Source organism: Musa acuminata, chromosome BXJ1-1 (genome assembly GCF_036884655.1).
Source record: "Musa acuminata AAA Group cultivar baxijiao chromosome BXJ1-1, Cavendish_Baxijiao_AAA, whole genome shotgun sequence".
NCBI classification, from domain to species: domain Eukaryota; kingdom Viridiplantae; phylum Streptophyta; class Magnoliopsida; order Zingiberales; family Musaceae; genus Musa; species Musa acuminata.
Genome location: NC_088327.1, coordinates 706,596 through 726,181, shown reverse-complemented (window position 1 = coordinate 726,181; position 19,586 = coordinate 706,596). Strand labels below are relative to the sequence as shown.

At 39.5% G+C, this 19,586-nt stretch overlaps 2 protein-coding genes and 1 long non-coding RNA gene across 9 annotated transcripts; all 3 read right to left on the bottom strand.

Moving 5' to 3' along the window:
* Positions 1 to 3,353: 3,353 nt before the first annotated feature.
* Positions 3,354 to 8,356, bottom strand: LOC108953041 (uncharacterized). 6 transcript variants are annotated; one of them, XR_010514448.1, is made up of 5 exons: positions 7,838 to 8,356; positions 6,069 to 6,460; positions 5,691 to 5,981; positions 4,855 to 4,953; positions 3,354 to 4,428 (listed from the first exon to the last, which is right to left on the bottom strand). It is a non-coding gene; the product is annotated as an uncharacterized LOC108953041 (long non-coding RNA). The 6 variants fall into 6 exon arrangements; XR_010514461.1 differs by lacking the exon at positions 3,354 to 4,428 and adding an exon at positions 4,489 to 4,753; XR_010514441.1 differs by lacking the exon at positions 3,354 to 4,428 and having other exon boundaries at positions 4,489 to 4,953; positions 7,838 to 8,355.
* A 234-nt stretch (positions 8,357 to 8,590) lies between these two features.
* On the bottom strand, positions 8,591 to 12,245 carry LOC135582832 (ACT domain-containing protein DS12, chloroplastic-like). Of its 2 annotated transcripts, XM_065188234.1 has the most exons (10): positions 11,775 to 12,245; positions 11,164 to 11,221; positions 10,967 to 11,092; positions 10,741 to 10,835; positions 10,426 to 10,510; positions 10,200 to 10,259; positions 9,590 to 9,645; positions 9,183 to 9,288; positions 9,037 to 9,105; positions 8,591 to 8,848 (listed from the first exon to the last, which is right to left on the bottom strand). In XM_065188234.1, the coding sequence occupies exons 1-10, from the start codon at positions 11,909 to 11,911 to the stop codon at positions 8,786 to 8,788; spliced, it is 855 nt and encodes a 284-aa protein (XP_065044306.1). In that variant the 5' UTR covers positions 11,912 to 12,245; the 3' UTR covers positions 8,591 to 8,785. The 2 variants fall into 2 exon arrangements, with proteins under 2 accessions (XP_065044306.1, XP_009397021.2); XM_009398746.3 differs by lacking the exon at positions 11,164 to 11,221 and having other exon boundaries at positions 11,775 to 11,986.
* A 296-nt stretch (positions 12,246 to 12,541) lies between these two features.
* On the bottom strand, positions 12,542 to 16,170 carry LOC135676683 (uncharacterized). The gene is made up of 6 exons (XM_065188156.1): positions 15,784 to 16,170; positions 15,411 to 15,525; positions 14,608 to 15,276; positions 13,931 to 14,126; positions 13,390 to 13,452; positions 12,542 to 12,907 (listed from the first exon to the last, which is right to left on the bottom strand). Exons 1-5 carry the CDS (start codon positions 15,864 to 15,866, stop codon positions 13,427 to 13,429), a joined length of 1,089 nt encoding a protein of 362 aa, XP_065044228.1. The 5' UTR covers positions 15,867 to 16,170; the 3' UTR covers positions 12,542 to 12,907; positions 13,390 to 13,426.
* Positions 16,171 to 19,586: the final 3,416 nt, after the last annotated feature.

Sequence of the window (19,586 nt, the reverse complement as noted above, 5' to 3'; positions counted from 1 at the left end):
ACATGTCATCGTGGTGAGTTCAGACCCTCCAACACTTAGTCAAATTTAGTTTGTTGTCAAGTACTAATTGTATTTTCTTATCTTGTAGAGTTATTATATGATGACTACTTTAGACGACCAAGTGCACGACTCCTCGTTCGTGACTACTTTTTCAATAAAATAACTTGACTCCAAATTTAAAAGGATGATATGGAGCAGGAGTTGATAGCAAAGTAAAGGTGGATGGTGGAGCTATAGGATCGATTGGACATCACAAAATAATCAACTATTGAGGCGAGGGCCGACCGACACCATTTTAGCAATATAATTCTAAAGACCTAAGCCGAGATCACTGACCTCTGTAGCAAGAATAGCATGCTTCAACACATCATTGAGGGACTAATGGAGTGGCTTCTAGTGGAAAAGGCTTATTGCTTGGAGTATGAGATTAAAAGAGGGTAGCCAAGTAAAGGCATCTTGAGGGTTCGAGAAAGGGCTCACCTGACTCTTTTTCAATTATGGTGTTTTAAGTATGAGCTTATGATTTCTTGAATGCACTGTGACTACCCTAGCCTTATTTTCTTGGAGGCCTTAAATGACAAGCACCCCATTGATGACGATGTTATCTTTATCGGGTTCAACAAAATCGATGATCATAGTGAGTTGATTCCTCCTATGGAAGAAGGTGAAATCGAGCCTAGTGAGAAAGTTAAAAGCATATTAGCCGAGAATAATGGGGAGCTAACCCTAGAGACTAAGGAGGCCTTTACAGCCCCTCTTGAAGTTGACCAGTAAATCAAGGATCTTGCTCTTATCGAAACTGATCTCGTCGTCGAGTTTGAGCCACTTCTTGTACAGTCTCTCGTTGTTATACTCTCCTATTGATAGGGAATCTACTATTAGCTTACATATAGTTGCTACATGAAATCTAAGTCACACTCTAGTATTTGCCTATATGGATGAAGATTCAATATGGAAAAATACAAGCCTCATTCTTATCTATTATGATAAGGAAAATAATCATAAGTTTTTTTCTTATCTATTATGATAAGAAAGACAATCACAAATAAAGAAGATAATCATAAACATTATTTTCATCCTATATGATGAGGAGGGCAATTCTAAACTTCTTTCTCTTCCTTTATAACAAGGAATGATATCACAAGTTTCCTTTTCCTCTTTTAAGATATAAAAATGCATTCTAAACAAGAAAATATGAGAGGACTCTATCCTTTCTCAAACTACTCAAGTCCATATTTAGAGAGATTTTGAATTACTAACTTGAGCGTTAGAGGGTTTTTTTTTCCTTACTAGGGTGCTTTTTATATGTAAGGACCTTGACATTATATATATTTTTCTCAAATACTTTGAATTTGATTCCTGAATCCTCTGAAAGGGATATCCAAACTTGGGAGATATACAAACCTCCTAAAATCTAGAGTCGATAAGTTCTTAGTTGGATTCCTTCCATAAGAAAGTATGATATTTTTTAATTTAGCATGAGTTTTCTTATGATATGAGTGGAATTACTGATTTTCTGCCTTGTGTATAATAAAGTCTCCTATTTTAACATGCTAATGTCAAACCCTTAGGGTATAAAAATCTACCATGCTTGCTTGTAAGCTAAGTTTCGAAGATGAGTCTTTGCTTTAACCTCACCAATCAGGTCCAAACTTGCTTGAAGCCTCACGTCTGATACCTCTTTGGTGTATCCTTGTGTTCAGACTATCAGTAGGACAATCTTGACTAGGACCATTACCTCGGTCCCATATACAAGGTTGAAAGTGGATTCTCTTGTTGTTGATGCCTTCAGTGTTTCATTAGCTTCATAAGATACTCGGCAACATATCCACTCATGTATCTTTGACTTCAATCACTTGTTCTTTAAACTTATAAGAATTGTTTGGTTAGTAACCTCAATCATACTATTTATTTGAGGATGGGCTATTGATATATGCATTGATGAGGATGAACATGCTCGAGTTTGCCATCATCTTTACTATCTCATTAATGGAGTCCTAAACCCCCACCTTTGTAGGCCTAAGATGTCTTCTACCTTTTCTTCCTCCTCATTTTGCTAGTGATTGAATTTATCATTGATATCGTCATCGTCCTATATCTTCGTCAAGCAAACTTTCTCCTCTTAAGGGATCAAAGTTGCTATTATAGGGGAGGCTATTCCTTTGGCGATGAATCCCTTGAGGTCTCGTAATGCTTAACAAAATCCTTCAACTTCGACTCACGCATGAGCGCATTGGAATTAGAATATATTATGTTTGCATTTTGTATTTCAACCATGTTTGATCTCGTAGCTTCGACCAACCCTATATTTTAAATCACTATAAATATATATATATTTATATATGCATAGATGAGGATGAACATGCTCGAGTCTGCCATCATCTTTACTATCTCATTAATGGAGTCATGAACCCCCACCTTTGTAGGTCCAAGATGTCTTCTACCTTTTCTTCCTCCTCATTTAGCTAGTGATCGAATTGATCATTAATATCGTCATCGTCCTAGATCTTCGTCAAACAAACTCTCCTCTTAAGAAATCAAAGTTGCTACCACATGCGAGGCTATTCCTTTGGCGATGAATCCCTCGAGGTCTCGTAATGCTTAACAAAATCATTCAACTTCGACTCACGCATGAGTGCATTGGAATTAGAATATATTATGTTTGCATTTTGTATTTCGACCATGTTTGATCTCATAGCTTCGACCAATCCTATACTTTAAATCACTATAATATATATATATATATATATTAGAGATGAGACTTCAACTCCCCCTCTACTTTTTTTTTTTTTTTTAAAGATATGTTAGTCACAAAAGATATCTATTATTGAAGGCTTTATATCACTATTACACTAATCCTATTGCGTTGATATAATAGTATTTATTTTAAAGGTTTTGCATACATTCTTTCTGTCGAAGCAGATGTAAAGTCAAAGGGATCCCTAACTCCAACAAAAGTTGGAAAGGAATTTTTTTTTTCTTCGAATAGGGGAAAACCTTTCAGATTAGCCAAGGCCAACAATAATAAGAGCCAAGACTTTGCTCCCCCTTCGGGCCAATGGGGTATTGGATGTGTTGCCAAAGGGGCAAATATTTGTTGGGTCAATTGTGGAGTTAGGATAGGATAATATAGTATGTGTAATGTAGACCAGTGTTTGGTTTTGTTAAGCTGTGAATTGATTAGTGGGGATCAATTTCTCTGAGAGATTTTGACAAGTAACGCTTATTCTAATACCAATCTATTATATTATATTTTATTTATCTAATACGTAAGTTTTGTTCGGAAGTCAATCGAGATGACTTTTTAAATCTATTCCGAGGTGTAAGCGTTGAAAATTAGTGGGGGAGAGGAATTGCCTCGTCCGAGTAAGACCATATGATTTACGAGTCAAAACCGTAGACAGGCATTCAGGAGGTGTGGCCTCGAGCACCCAAGCGACATAGCACGATATGTAAAGATACATATTTCCCGCTGAAAAGGCTGCCTGTCATTGTGAACCGTCGTGACCGCTGGCACATACATTAATGCTGAGGTTTGATTCCGAGGCATGCATGCATCTTTGAAAACCCTCGTGTGTACCAATCTGTGATCGACCTCAGCAACGTTTCTTTTGTCTTCTCTGGATCGATCATACCTCATCCCTTCCCCCCCCACATCAAACTCCAACGATGTCAAGTGTCAGTTTTTCCTATCAAATGTTTCATCTTCCACATTTTTGCCGCCATCATAAGAAATTTCCACCCTTGACGGGGACTGCCTTCACAAATGCCAAGCTAATACTTTTCTTCCTCGACAATTGCATGGTTCTTGCAATGCCAATTTTCCATATTGGAATCCATGTTGTCTCCCTTCGTATGTCGTTAGAATTCTATTCAACAGTGGTAGATAAAACAAAGAGGCTGAGGTCGGTCGCAATCCTCGCTGTTTAGATCGCTGCCGAGGTCTCCATTTAATGTGACATAGTTACCCGTGCCAAACTGCACGTACACTTGATGCTTCGTCTCGGCATCGCACGAGAAGGGTGGGGTTGAGCACTTTGACGCCAAGGTCTTAAGTCAAAGTCAGAAAAATGTAGGGGTCAAAGTCAACTTCAGCCCCACAAGGTTGCGGACCAACACTGGTGTTCTCATGTTTGGTGTGGAACTTGGAAATAGCAGCACCCACTTGTTTCGCCGAGCAATTCCCTGACGATGTGCGGGACAAAAGGGAGGTGCATTGTAAAGGAATAGGGAGGTCCCCAGTGAAGGAACGGTGGCAGCTTCTGTTCGATGGAGATGGATAGAGCAAATAGTTGTGTTGTTGCAGCGCATACAGGGTCGATGTGTTCTTTCCGAACCATCACCATCACCATCACCATCACCATCACAGTAGAGGATGAGAACAACTCCAACCTGCTTTAATATTTCTGTTATTCTGTGCCATCATTCCTGCAAAATGTGTCAAGATTCATTGTTTCTTCATGATAATTAAAGCTCAGCATAAGCAAAAGTTTGCAATCACATCCATAAATTTCCATTATAAATAATCTTGTTCGCAATAAGGTTCTGAAAAGCCAACTGCAACATAATGAGCTGACATGTAAACTTTGGGCATGCAACCCAATTGTCGAAGATCTTACAAAGCAACAATCAGATTGGGATTGGGTGACACAAAGTGAAGGTATTACATGTGGTCAACTAGAAGACGGAACATATACAAAAAGCCTTGTAGATTCCGAGTGTGTGTCCGAAGCATCATTGCATGTGCACGCAACTTGCAAAAAAAGCAGTCAATGGAGCTCACAGATTCTAATAAAAAGAACCATCTAAAACAATGACATGCTATGTAGAGTGAAATATTCTTTTCATGCTCACCATGGAACTGACTGATGGCGCAGGGAATTTAGAACTTAAAGACTCTTGAAATTTGACAAGTAAAATACTTGGAACATGGAGTTCTGCTTCAAATTTTACCTATAAATTTAACAAGAAGAGGACAGAGAAGCTCAGTAACGAAACAATTAATCAACACATATATTTGGAAACTGAGGAAAAGCATGAGGAGAAAGAAAAAAGGAGGCTATGGGAACATGTGATCTTTGAGGGGTTGTCTCTTAAGATATAGGAACCATTGCCTCTTCCTGAATGGTGGGAGGCATTGATCAATAAGAAGCATAATCCTTTGCAGTCGATCTCTCTCTGTCTTTTATGTGTGTGTGTCTGACATCGAGAGAGAGAGAGAGAGAGAGAGAGGGAGAGAGAGAATAGTAATGTGATTCCAATGCCCAACAACACAAGGTGCAGAATATGGAGCGTGCACCCCCTAAGAAGACATCCTAATGATATCAACCACCAGAAAGCATGGACACTCCACTCCACCCATATGAGTGGCGTACACTACTGACTGCAGTACGAGCTGAATCTGACCTCCATCTTCTGAACCTCGACGACGGAACTCATCTCTTCCCACCACCTTTGACTTAACAAAGGGCCAGGAGAACAGTATACACTAATAATGTGAAGATGGTGGGGCAATGGAGAAAAAGATGCTTGGTCAATCATGTAACTGATACATTCTTCTCTTTCTCGCCCGACCGAGGTGCACGGCAGTCCCAAGTAATCCCATTAAGAAAGAGTGTTTGTGCCATTGCCTACGAAACAAACGAACAATCATATTATATAGCAGTATGAAGCTCTGGTCATGTCCATACCTTATCCATCGCATCATCTTGAATGAGCAGAGTTCACGTCGAGGTGTTCCAATCCTCAGATTAAATGCGAAGTTAACAACTAACAATCTCGATGCTGCGATCAGTCAGGTCCACGTAGTGCACAAAAGTCTTGTGGCCCAAAGGCGAAAAGGTTGTGGTATCACCCATTGCATGCGGCCTCCGTGCTCATCCGGACTAGCTTGAGGTCGACAGGCCATGTAGAACCGTGCCGTAATAGTATTGTTGGCTACTGCTGCTGAGCAATCCCATCAATTTCAGAAGGGATCGGAACTGCATGTCAAAAGTTTTCACATGAATCAGTAGTGCCACCAGCAAAATCTTAGCAAAAGAGCAAACAAAAGCTGTGGTGGTGTAGACCTGCTCACATGTGAGAAGAAGGCCTCGAGAAAAGTAGGCTTGGCAGCATCGTGAATTGGATGGTCAAACAGATAACATATAAATAATGCACGAACTAACTTTAGATATACAACACCCATTTCCCATCTCATCTTTCCTTCCCCATTCAATCACCTTTGGAACCTGTGGAGTCACCAAGCGCATTATTTGTGGACGGCCACGAGAAGAAAAGAGGAAAGGCACTTCATTCGTTGGGCTCTTTTTATATATCCTCCCTACCCCCACTTTTGCCATCTTTATACTAGTGGGGGAATATTGGATTGGCCAACCTTCCACATACATGTGCCCATAGGGTCTTCCGAAGAGCATATTGTTGTATCAGTACAAACTAAGAGTCAGCGGCCACGGGTTTCCTGCATGTCAGTCAAGCAAAGCAACTTCAGTTGTCCGATCACCACAGTAGGTGGTGGCAATAATGAGATAGACAGTCAATGATCCTCACAAATTTATTCTGACATTAAAATACATGTATATGGACTCAAACAAGTATGAAAGATCTGCTGATGCATCCTAATTTTGTTACAGCCATTTAGTAATGCTCATAATTTGCACTAACAACCAGTCATCCGAAATCAATTCTCAGTTTCACGGTCCACAAATGAAACAGAACAGAGCAAGAAATGGGAATTCAGATCCTTCTACAAGGTATAGAAATCCAAATGCTCTCTCATAAGCATTGCATTTCTAGTTGTATAAGTCGAATGGCCTCGAAAGGTCCACTCTTTAAATATAAATGGGCAACTAAATACGGAAAACGGATCTCTTCATAAAGGAATGTGCACTTATGCCCCAATCAGCATGTTAAACTTACATGAATGCAAGAGAGAAACTGTATGCAGAGAATGATGCTGAATAATACAGATCCACGCATGATGATGACATGGATTTGGAAAATTCAGATCATAGTGCAAGCTCATTTACTCTATGAATGACAAATGACAATGAAAGATCCAAAAACGCATCATAAGTCTCTCAATAAGCGTTGAAAACAAAACGTAGAAAAAGATGGTGATGAGAGAGTTACAGCCAGTGATGTATAATCAGATTATGACAGGTATCGTACCATACACTTTGGTCAAATTATGTGGTGTTTCTTGTTCCTAACAATTATAATGCATAAGAAGAACTCAGTGGGAAACTTATATATAGTAGGTGGTATTCACAGATTTTGGAGATCATTAAAGATCGATTTCCACAGTCACCCTTTTGGTCTTAATCAGGGATTAGTCTATAACACGTCACTAAAGTTAAACTAATCATGGACATCCACCTCTTGAATGTCGTTTGGCCTAATTTACTTGATGGTCTAAAGCGCACCTTCAAGAATGTCATTATCTCTCTCCTCATTTGAAAAGAGTTTTATGGAACCCTGGAATCAAGTTATTAGAACCTGACCTAATTTGTTTGAAGGTATCAGCTAACTTTAGAGATTATTGTCATGATGTAAACAATTCAAGTTATTAGAACCCTAGAGTCATGTGATTATTGTCATGATGTAAACAATTCAAGTTATTAGAACCCTAGAGTCATGTGATTATTGTCATGATGTAAACAATTCAAGATTGGGAACAGAAGTAATCTGGCCATAGTTTCTTGAATTGTTGTACCATTCGAATCGGTAAAGATATAGACAATATATACTGATACACCAGTAAAAAATCATGGGTTCAGTACCCGAAATGATAAACCTAATTTACTAGTGGTTTAGATATCAAAATTAAGTATGTTACCTGGCCTTACCGTACGGTGCAACCCGCTTTGTGATGTTCCCAGCCCGAGCGTAGGCATCGAAGCAGGATAGTGCAAGCGCGAATATCAAGGCGTTGTTCCTTCAGAGGAATAGAGTCGAACAGCTTGGAGGCGATGTGCTGCGAGTTCCTAGCAACACCCCGACGATCCGTCATCTCGTTCGTTGGCACATCTAATTTGGATCCTTCCAAATCGAACCAGCCCATTCAAACGAGACGGCTTTCGCGGAATCGATCTAGACCATAAGGGCCTTCAAGAGGCTGGCCCAAGTCCCAGTTTGATCGATGATGGATTTCAGCAAACTTGCCTGTGCTATAGAGAAAAGTCCAACCGGTCGCCTTCGCCTGAGGGCGTTGGAGACGGAGCAGACGCTGATCAGCGATGGTGAGGAAGGCGCTGAGAGCAGGGGAGGAGCGACGACGGCGAGGCGGCACCAGGCGAAAGGAGTCACCGAGTTCAGCGTCATGGGATCGATAATTGCGGGGGTCTATTGCAAATATCAACGATTGAGGACCACTACTCATATATATATATATATATATATATATATATATATATATATATATATATATATATATATATATATATATATATATATATATATATATATATATATATATATATATATATATATATTCATAAAGTCTTGTGCATTATATACTTGATGGCATCAACGCTAGCCTTTCACTAAAGTTATATGTTACCACTGAAATTACTGCAAGAATGCAAAGAGGGAAAGGAAGCAGCCAAGGGACATTAAAACGTTGCCAATTGTATCGAGTGCAGTCACCATTTTTCTCAGACAGATTAGCTAGCAATGTTCCTTCCATGTCGTAGACATCATTTGACACCATTGTTCTTTTTCGATATGGGAAAGTTTAGCCCCAAACTCTTATTGAATATCATCATGAAATAGTCCTGGCAAGTGATTAAAAGCTCGCCTCCTCTGTTGTCGGCCTCCTCAAGAAATAACGCAAGCTATTAGAGAGAACCTGCAGAGACATATTAGCATTAATGCAGCTTTTAAGATCCTAAGCAACATCCGAGGACATAAACAAGCAAGAAAAATGATATAGAAAACATGATTAGAAACTAATTGAAGCTTAACCATAGAGTAGTCACTCATCGACAAAAAGGCAAGTCATGAACATATCGACGCCATCAAAAGATAAAACTGTACCTGTTGCAAACTCATGCCGATCGGTTTATTCCTATAGCTGACATGGAACTTTGCTTTAGCCAACAGTCCCTGGAAGCAGCAGGAGTTCAATTTGAAACAAATGTATATGTATATATATAAAGCATGACCACATGAATGGATTATACCGCAGTGTCAAACTCTCCAGATTGGACAGTGATATTTATGTCTGTGATGATCTTAACAAGATCAACCAACAACCCTGGACGGTCTGCTGTCTCCACCACAAGTAAGCTAGAGAGAAGTTCACAAAATGGGTCAGTAGTGCAATTGTTTACTTCATAGTTGTCACAACATTTACTGATAATGCATGTCTACATGAACATTGTTTCCTCCATGGAACTCCAACATTTCTTGAGTGAGTTTGCACATAGCTAGTATAGTAGTATATAGTCTAGACATAGGTAGACTAATATTAAAAAAAAGGGTGAGACTGTTCCAACATGTTTTAGATCATTTCTGATAATTTTGTTACAAAATGTCTGATCACATGGTTCAATAACTGCACACTCAAGTCTCGGAAGAAACCACATACCTTCTGTTAGGTCCATCACCATAAATATTGATACGTGTTGCAATATCCACATCAACCTGGAATGTAGAAATGAAAGAGGAAGTATAGATGATGAAATAACCAACAAACAATTGCAACCTTATTTTCTTTGCTTTTGACATATATATCATCCACAACATACATCTAGATAAATCATCTTTCACTTCTTTATGAAGCAACTAAAAATGATAAACCATAGTTCTTAGTTGATTGAGACGGACAGAAAATGTATGCATGTGTTGGGCATAAGATTTGGTATTACTCAGATTGAAAGAAGGTAGTTGAGTCACTATATACGTAATTGCCTAAGCAACTTAAAAGTGCATATAAAATTGCAGATAAACATTAATCAGAATATTTCCTGTTCGTAAAGAGAGAATTTTTTTAAGATTGTCATGATGTACAAAAATCAAACATGAAACAGTCAGAACCTTGGTTCTTGAGAAACAATAAGCAATGTTAAAGGAAAGAAATTCATATTCCCTGGTTCATATATATGAAATTCCACTTCTGCATAAAGTACTTGAGGCATTCTTGATGTTTCAAATGTTATATAAACCCTTCAAAGATGTAAAATGACACACTTAAGTACCTTCTGCTCGGGTGGCTCCACTCCAAAAGTTGCTCCCATAGCCAATTGGCTGCTAGACTCCTGCCAGTGATTCGAAGAATCAACAGCAGCATACAGTATAGCAACACAGTTTCCAGTTATACTATAACAGTATATTAAATTACAAAGTTCTTTTCATTATATTTCACAAACTATATCATGGCAGGAAAAAAATCTGTAAAATTCTATATAGGATAATTAGAATTACCGGGTGATATTGGAGCATGTTGTTGATAATTGTCAATCGTATTGTTTCTAGCAATTCTGGGTCATCAATTTTACGACCGGTGTACCTATAAAGTATTCCATTAACTGCAATAAGCAATTACTGTTATACCAAAGCTAATGCCATAGGCAAATCTATATCAATCATCGACATGTGGGAACAACAGTTGAGCTTTATACATAAAGCTGCAGCAGTGAAGAAAACTCTTCGAATTTGATAATAGCAGAAAGTTCTTCTAATAAGGAATATCCGTCACTCCTTCCAAAACCTTTACGTAATAAGATAAGAGAGACTCACCTGTTAGTTATTGCAAATCTGTTGTGCTTTCCAGAAGAATCCAAGTATACATTGGCCTTGACAACATGTAGACCTAAGTTCTTGAGGGAATTCATCTTCCAAGTACAAAAAAATACAAACTCGTCAGAAGACTCAGAAAGCAACTATAATTTAGGACAGTCCCCACCCCATCATACACAAACACACAACAACAGAAAAAAGACTTGAATCTAGCACTGCCACATACAGTGTCAAGAAGAGTTCCAAGGCGATCACCAAAGGTTATCTCAACAATAGTTGCATCTGGATCTGAGTCCTGATCTATTATAACTTTGGGAGTCGGAATTCTATTGGTCTCACTGGAACATCCATCCTGTTGCAGCAAAGTTCAAGACGATTAAGGATGCATTTCCAAAAAAATGCATTGAACAGGTCATTCAATACCTCAACAGCAGTTGGGTATGCAGCTCTAGGCGTGCGTACGGCTACATAAGATGGTAATCTGACAATATCCCACAATTAAAGATCAGCGGAAATAATCACACATGCAAAGAACAACTTTTCGATTCAGAAGTTTAGCCATTTCCCATATGTGGCATTTCTTGCATTGTCTCTATTCGTGTACTCCAAACCAATAATTAGGGCTTCTCGATTATCATGAAATATAGAACAATAGGCCATCATTAATATTATGTGTGTCTCAAAGTTCTTGATCCACACAGGCTTCCCAGATCAACCCACTGTTACGATGTGCTGTGCGTCTTTACTTTAGGAGGTGAAAGCAAACACCCGGACATCTAATATACAATGAGATACACCTTAGCCTCTATCTTTACACTAGATGGAAAAGCATCCAGAACAAAAAGATCAATCTTGCATCAGAATGTGATCAGGCATGGAGAAAGAGGGGAGAATAGAGAGAGAAAGATTAAAGTAAAGAATCATAGCAAACAGCTCAATATCCCATCACATGACCAGAAATGATCCCCGGATCAGAAACAATAGAACCAATCAATCTAATCATCGAACTACCAGCGAAAATGAAGCATAATAACCTGGTTTTTGAGGAGGTGGCGACCCCAGATCGGAAGCGACCAAGCGAGTAGCACCAAAGAGACGGCAAGCCGAGCCCTCCCAGCTTCACACCGGGACTCGATCGGAGGCTCCCAGAACCCATTGCAAGCACCGCCATTCTTCTCCTTAGCAGAACAGGAAGAGGAAGAGGAGCAAAAGAATCCTAGTTTTGCCAGCGTGATCTCCTTTCCTCGTCTTTAATTAGGGCAGCTGAGGACGGCGACAGCGCCATTTGGGAGAGGAGAGGAGCCGCGACTCGCTCTTAACATCCATACAAATGTCCCCTCTCTCTCTCTCTCTCTCAGCCACAGCAGCTCTCACGTCGCAACTACTCGAGTTCGACACTGCGTGAGACCGAGAAGCGATGTGGCAGCTGCAGGAGAGAAGAAAGATTGGATTACCCACAAAACCCTCCCCAACAACATCAATGTGATGGTGGCAAGCAACTGCTTCTCCCACTGGGAGTCGGTAGTGCCGTAGAAGCTTCCTTATGGTACTCGAAGCATCTAAACAATTGATGCAGTACATTTGCGCTCCTATGGGATGGCAACTCGATTTTTTTTTCCCTTTTATTGACCGCTTGGAGTCTTTATAGTGCTCTTTAATTCGATTTCGGATAAATTTAAATGTACGATAATAGAGGAACAAGTGAGACCCAATGAAACAAGTCAACTCAAACTCAAATCTTATGGACAAATGACACTGATTCAGTCAATTTCCCGTCAAAGGTATCAGGAATCCCACAGCATGGAAAACATCAGAAACAATTGCTAACCACAGCAAACATCAGTTTTTCCAGCTTCCGATCACACAAGTCACAGTGTTCTTGCATGTAATTAGAATTAGATAACGCTGGTGGAGTTGACTTAGCGTGTTGTTACATTTGATTAATAGTCAATCCAATAAGCCAAATCCTTGATGGCAAATTGCCTACTGCTCACTGAAGATGGTGACCTTGGCAGCTTTTTTCGCCAAGCAACCTTGGCACTTCTACTCCATTATTTGATAAGAAAATCCTGAGGACATTCTTCCCTGCAGGATTTTCCTTGGCTGGCGTAGCATCAGTTGATAAGCACCATGTGATTTTGTTTTTAATTTCCTGTGATTTGATAAGCTACATAAAGAAAAAGAAGAAACAAACATCAGAAAGATATCTGTTAAAAAAAACATTGAAGCACGTTTACGTAAGATAAAATATGCATAAATATATGCATATACGATGATTCATGCTAAAAAAGGGAAAGCGGAAGCAAAAGTATGTAGCTTTTGACTATCATATGCAAGGATCAAATATTGATTATTTTAGTGATTCAAAAATGCGATGTAGACCTAATATAGCATATCGGTTGAGACAAAAATGCTGAAGAAAGACAAAATGAACACCTAGATTTGAAGACCTAGACAGCAACTTTATCTATGGGCCAAAATTTTGAGATAACTACCCGAATTATATTATCAAAAACTGAAAATACATCTCAGATGGTATACTGAATATGGTCTTTGCCGAAATATTGGCCAAAACGATAACTATGACTAGCTGATTATGAATAGTTAAATGAAACATCTGAAGTTCATCTGCTGGAGTTAAAAGCTTACCTCCCAACTCCCTCAAGAAGCACAGAAGAGGAGCTCTTTAAGCAGTGTAGAGAACAAATGGTACTGCAAGCAAAGTACGAGAAAAATGTTAGCGTCCTGTAAACAAAGGTTACAAGGTTTCTGCATGTCCGGATAGTCTTAAAACAGTTTTATGTTGTCTGAGACAGAAGTTTTAACTAGCCATCTTTAGGAAGATGTGATGTCACATGTAAAAAATGAAGGCAAATTCGGATGATAAAAGTTTAATATTCAGAAATGTTTATATAATCATATAACCAAAGCAGATTACGATACAAGACATAAAATGCTGGCGGTTACTTACGTCTGAGAGATAAAGCATGATTATCTGATAGCTATATATTTATTCAAAAGATTGTAATTTTTGGTTAAGAATTTTCTTCCCTAGAGATAAAGTTTGTAAAGTGAAAACAGGGTGGTGCATTATACTTTTTTATCAGTTCACTGTAATTTCTTTTACAAACTAATTAGTTCACTTTGACAAAGAGACATCCAGTTCTCACAACCCAGAGGTCAAACTTACCAATTAATACAATACTCATCGTGAGCAAGAAAGTCATCCATACAGAGCGCATAAAACGCATACAGTGTTGTGGTCCGTCTGTAGGCCTTTGGAATCTGCCAACTTTTCCAACAAAAGTTTGAGAATGTGAACGTTTTAACCGTTGGCTGCTATTACTGTGACAATTTCTGCTTCTTCCAGTCAACCCATTAATTCCCTGATCAAACAAAATAAAACCACAGAATCAATAAATCTTGGGTTTCTGAATTGTCCAAAACCAAAATAGGAAGACAAAATAAACCTTTTGAGATACCAACAATTCTCAATAAAGAACTAATGAAAGCAAAATAAAAGCTTTTAATTATTCATTTAAACATAATGAAAAAGCTTTGAACCAGCAAAAAAGCAACCTTTGGATTCGTTTTAAATACCAAGACAGCAAATACAGGGAACTTGCACTACAAAGATTTATCGATTAACATCCAAGTTACCAAATACAGATAACCAGAAATTGCATTTTCACTCCCACTAGAAGAAAAGGATGCATGGTAAAACAGAGTTTTCACAGTTAATATGATCACCACAGCACAAAAGCAGATTCCCAAGAGCCACAGTAAGTAAAGAATATGGATTTGCAAAGTTTGTGGGCTCGTGTTCATGCGAAAGAAACAAAATGCATGTATGAAGATAGAATATACCTGAGCAAACCGAGTTACTCCCTTCAAGTCAAGGTAATATGACAATCCATGCCTCAAAAAGTGAGGCTCCTCGTTCTTGGCCTTCCACAGATTGTTCCTAAACCATTGCAACTTTGATGTGGATTCAACACTCCTCAAAGAACCAGTTTGACCAGATTCATGATTTGGCATATCAGGTCTAACTTCAGCTGATCTTTTATCCATATCCTCATCAGCAATTACAATTTTCCAAGCACCAATATCTGGTGAGCTCAATACACTTGTTTGCCCAAAAGGCTGTTGTGGTGCAACAAGCAATGAATCATCTTTCTCTTCAGAAGGTTCTTTTGCTGCGACTTCCACAACATATCTCTTATCCTTATTTACTGTAACTGTACCCGTAAAACTCTTCATAAGATCAGGGTTACCATGAGCAACATCTTTTGCTTCGTGACTATCTCGTGACACGCCAGAGAGAAAATTTGCCAGGTCATCTCGTTCTTCCTTGTCTAATTGGACCCAGCACAGCGGTGGCTTCCCTTCTTCAATCAATGAATCATTCAATCCCTTCTCGACACGTGAAATTTGGTTTCCAATTGCAGAAACAAATTGCCTGTGCCTAGTGATTGCATTCTCGTCCGACGAATTATCTCCATGACTCAATTTGACAGCCTTCTCAAACTCCTCCAACTGCATGACAGCCCAAAAACCATTTTTTTCACAATAGAATCATCCCAACAAGAACTGAAGCTAAGTTTCTGATCTCAACACTTAAAATGATCAACAGGTGAAAATTATGTTATAAAGCTGGGGAAGAAACCAACCTGCCACTTCGCAGTGCCTAGAGCAGTTTGAAGCTCCCTACGGAATTCATACGAAGCTTCTAAATCAAATCCATCCCTGGCGTTCCGTGTCCACATTCTATAAATAGATTCCATCCTGAAACGAGGCCCATGAATCGACCAATTTAAGCGAATAACTCTTGGAGAAAGAAGCAATCATAGAAAAGAACTCTCTGTTTCCAACCAATAAATCCTAACATTACCTAATTTCCAAAACTCAACAGAAAATTTGAGAATCACGAGAGAGAGAGAGAGAGAGTATTCCAATCCGATCGGAAAAAAAAACTGAAATTAAAGCCCGAATTTTCCAAGAATTTACACCGCCGAATCGTGTAAAACAAAGGAAACAACGTACACGTCGGCCGATTCCTGGACCTCCTCCGCGGCGGAAAAGAACACATCTTTCTCCCACTGTTGGAAGCTACCACCCACCGACATCAGGAACAACGAAGAACTCTCAATAAGCACTGCGATCTCCGCGCCAGAAAACAGCAAATCCGCCTATGAGCCCCGATTCTAAGCGGGAAGCAGGCGCAAAATTAAACCTTCTCTGCTACTGTAGGCGGCAAAGACTCCAGGAATACTCCCAAGCTTCCTCGCAGCGAAGCAATGAGCAATCACACGAGGAAGCGAGGGAGAAAGGGAGAAGAACCGTAGCGAGGAACGCTACGCCCCTTGCCTCTTTCCCTTCCCTTTCCTTTCCACTTTCGTCTCTTGCCCCTGGTCCCTCGAACAAAAGCCGACACAGCTTCAACGGTCAGACACGAGTCCGAGTGTGCGGCGCCGTCCCGATGTGCAGTTCTTATTCTCGATCATACACGCACCGAAGTACATCCCCCAAAACCATCTCGTCGAAGTGGTTGGCTCTCTCACATGTTACGTGGGGTCCATGGAAGAGTCATGGTGAGTACATCACTGGGATAGGTAGTTCGGGTATTTTAAGCAAACTTGATACGGTGTACCTGACTCGATTACATATTATCCCTAATATTTACATAGTATCATAATTTTTATATTTAAAAAATTATATTAAAATTATTATAATTTATAATTCTGAAAGTGAAATAAATAATTTTATTTGCCTTAACATCATCAACTATGAAAAACACAAACACATGATACCACATTTTGGATCAATACGAAATAATTGACATAAAGATACCACAAGCAGCTTAGCCAAAGATGACTTTCATGGAAGAGGTGAAAAAGAAGTTGACGATGGCGAAAACTCTTATGAAGAGGGGGAGGCCCAATTACCCTGCCACTTGATCCACCTCTCACTACGTCATCGAGATGCTTAAGATGTGGTCATCGTCCCGCTTGGCTCCTGGTGTAACGAGAACAATCACCATCGAGATGCATAGGGCACGATTGTCATCCCACTTGGCTCTTAACGTAACGAGAGCGCGACCCCTTCTCGAGACCCTCCTCGCCACCAAGGTCATCCTCCTTAAGTCGCTCCTCGTAGTCATACAGCCCGGCACCCACCAAGGTCTTCACCCATGCCACCTTCGACGTTCGCAACACCCATGTTGTCCTACGTGCACTCACCTCCTACGGTTGGTTTGGCATCGAGACTTGGATTGATGGCTAAGTCATTGTCCTTCTCCTCTCAACTTCCCTCCACTTGTCTCCTTATGTGATGCCGCCTCACCGCTAGAGCTCATTGCCTTCATCCTCTTCTAGGCGGCCTAGCTTGTGTTACTGTGGAAGGTAATGTATAATATCACATTGCTATAGAAGCTCTCCCCCTTTCATCGACAAGCGTTGAGCCTCCTCCAGTCTGCTTGGCTCTCGGGTAGGTGTGTTGGGCTACACGACTGCAAGGAGGGGCTGTGCTCTCACTACGCCATGATGCAGGCAGGACGATGACCACACCTTTAAGCATCCCGACGACATAACGAGAGGCAAACCAAATTGTTGAGCAACTAGGCCCTCCCTATTCATGAGAGCCTTTGCTTTCGTTGGCCTCGTTGTCACCTCCTTCACCGAGGCCATCTTCAATTATGTAGTCTCTAACCCCATTTAGCTCTTCTCCATGATCGACAACACACTCACCAAGTTGCTCATCATTAAAAATGGAAGAAATATTAAAATTACCCTTTTTGCCCATCATTTTAGAATCAATCTAACACATGATGATATATATTATATTTTTTCTCAATATTGTTGATAGTATTAAGACAAATAAGATTATTTGTTTCACTTTTAAAATTATAGAGATCATAATTTTTTAAGTACACGGACCATGATACTAAGAGGGTCCAAATACAAGAGGTAACTTGTAATTAGCCCATCAATTCATGTGAATATTTTGAGGTTCAAAAAAGAAACCAATAAACACCATATACTTGATGGAATGAGAATTATTTGGTACGTTCACACGATAAATAATATAATTAAATCTTTTCTAATTTATTTTTAAAAAATATATATCTAAAATATTATTTGATGGTTAATGTATTAAACCTACTATCCAGAGTTAGAGAAATCAAAATTTAATCTGACATATTTTGAAGATGCTATATAGTCTTATTGATATAATTATTATTGATGATCTATAATGATAAATTAATTATTTATGTCAGACCAACATGTAAATTGATCAGGCTAATTTTATGTGAATTGTAATTTTATATACCACAAATATTAATCTGAAAATAATAATATCAGATTCATCCATAAAAAAATTGAGAGTTTAATACGTGTGCAACGCCACTCCACTGGAAGTGACATGAGCATCCTAACCCTGTGGCCCAACACGATTCCCATATCTCTACCCCTTTACCCACCTTGTGCACTTTGTGGTGCAACAGTAGGACGGTCAACTTGTAGGTATCCTCTCTCTTTTCTGATCTCATCTATAAAGAATTCAGCAGATGCCTGGTTCAGTCATGGAAAACACGCAGCAACATTCATGATGCATTTGACAAGCCAACCGTATCCCATGACGCAGGCAGCAACAGGCACACCTAAATCCATCGTCACCAGCAACTCGGTGCTCTCAATGGATTTCCTTGTCCTGCCCAACAAAGTTTATTGTTGGCAGGCAGAAGTCTGTGATAGATAAGTGGTACACATGGCTTCCCAGCAGTTGCTGCTCACAATTGACATCTCTCGATGGAGGAGAATATGCCAATTGACATGTGAGTCATCATCACTAATGGCATTTATCATGCACATATACCATTCTGACCTAAACAAAATGGTGAAGGTGTTGCGATTGGCCGATATGGAACACGATTAGATATTTAATTTGTAGCAAACGTATATTGCAACGTCTTAGAATCTAAATTCATGCAGATATCCGTAGTTAGAGAAGAAGTAGCAGTTAAATTCGCTGCAGTATTACTCAGTCAAATACCTGGATGATCAGAGCATCCGAGTTTAACCCAAGTGATTAAGGGTTGGATCTCGAGCTGCGCCAAGGGAAATACCAACTCCACCATTAGGCTCCCTTCAATTCTTGTATTGATTCCCTACAAAGAGCAAATAAGATGAAAGAAGATTATGGAAATGAATTAAAGGAAATCCCTCAGTCATCACATAAGAAGCCATCGGTTGATTCCACAGAGTCCCTTCATGTTTACCAGTGTTCTTCTTCATCCTTGTATCCCAGGGCGCCCAGGAGCAGCTCATCACGATGATGTAATCCTGGCCTTTGGATAAGCCACAGCATACTGCTGCCATTCCATACCCCAGTTCACTACAACAAGGTCCATCAAGGCTCGTCATTACAACCTCAAAAGAACAACCTAAATGCATTCACAATAAACCTGGACACCATCCACTGTACAACTGGAAATCTCTCCCTTCAATGGCAACAATTATAAGTTGGTGACCACCTCAAGATCAGCCTAAGTCGATGTCAGGAATGGTTAAATAACACAGCTCTCCAAACATTTTTCTCGATCTAAAATGCAGAAACAAAAGAAAACTGCATGTATGATATAGAAAAGGTAGAAACGATGCTGAGTAAGATTCTTCTTTGTTCATGGATGCAATGAGGTAGTATGCACTCAGTTGTTGTCAGGTTTAGTCTTCGAATCCTTTAAGCAAAATATCAAGGAAGAAAAAGCAATCATGGAGGTAAACTGCATTATCTATGACAAAAGGTAAATAAGGGTGCCAAAAGCCCACTAGATGTAACATGTAATA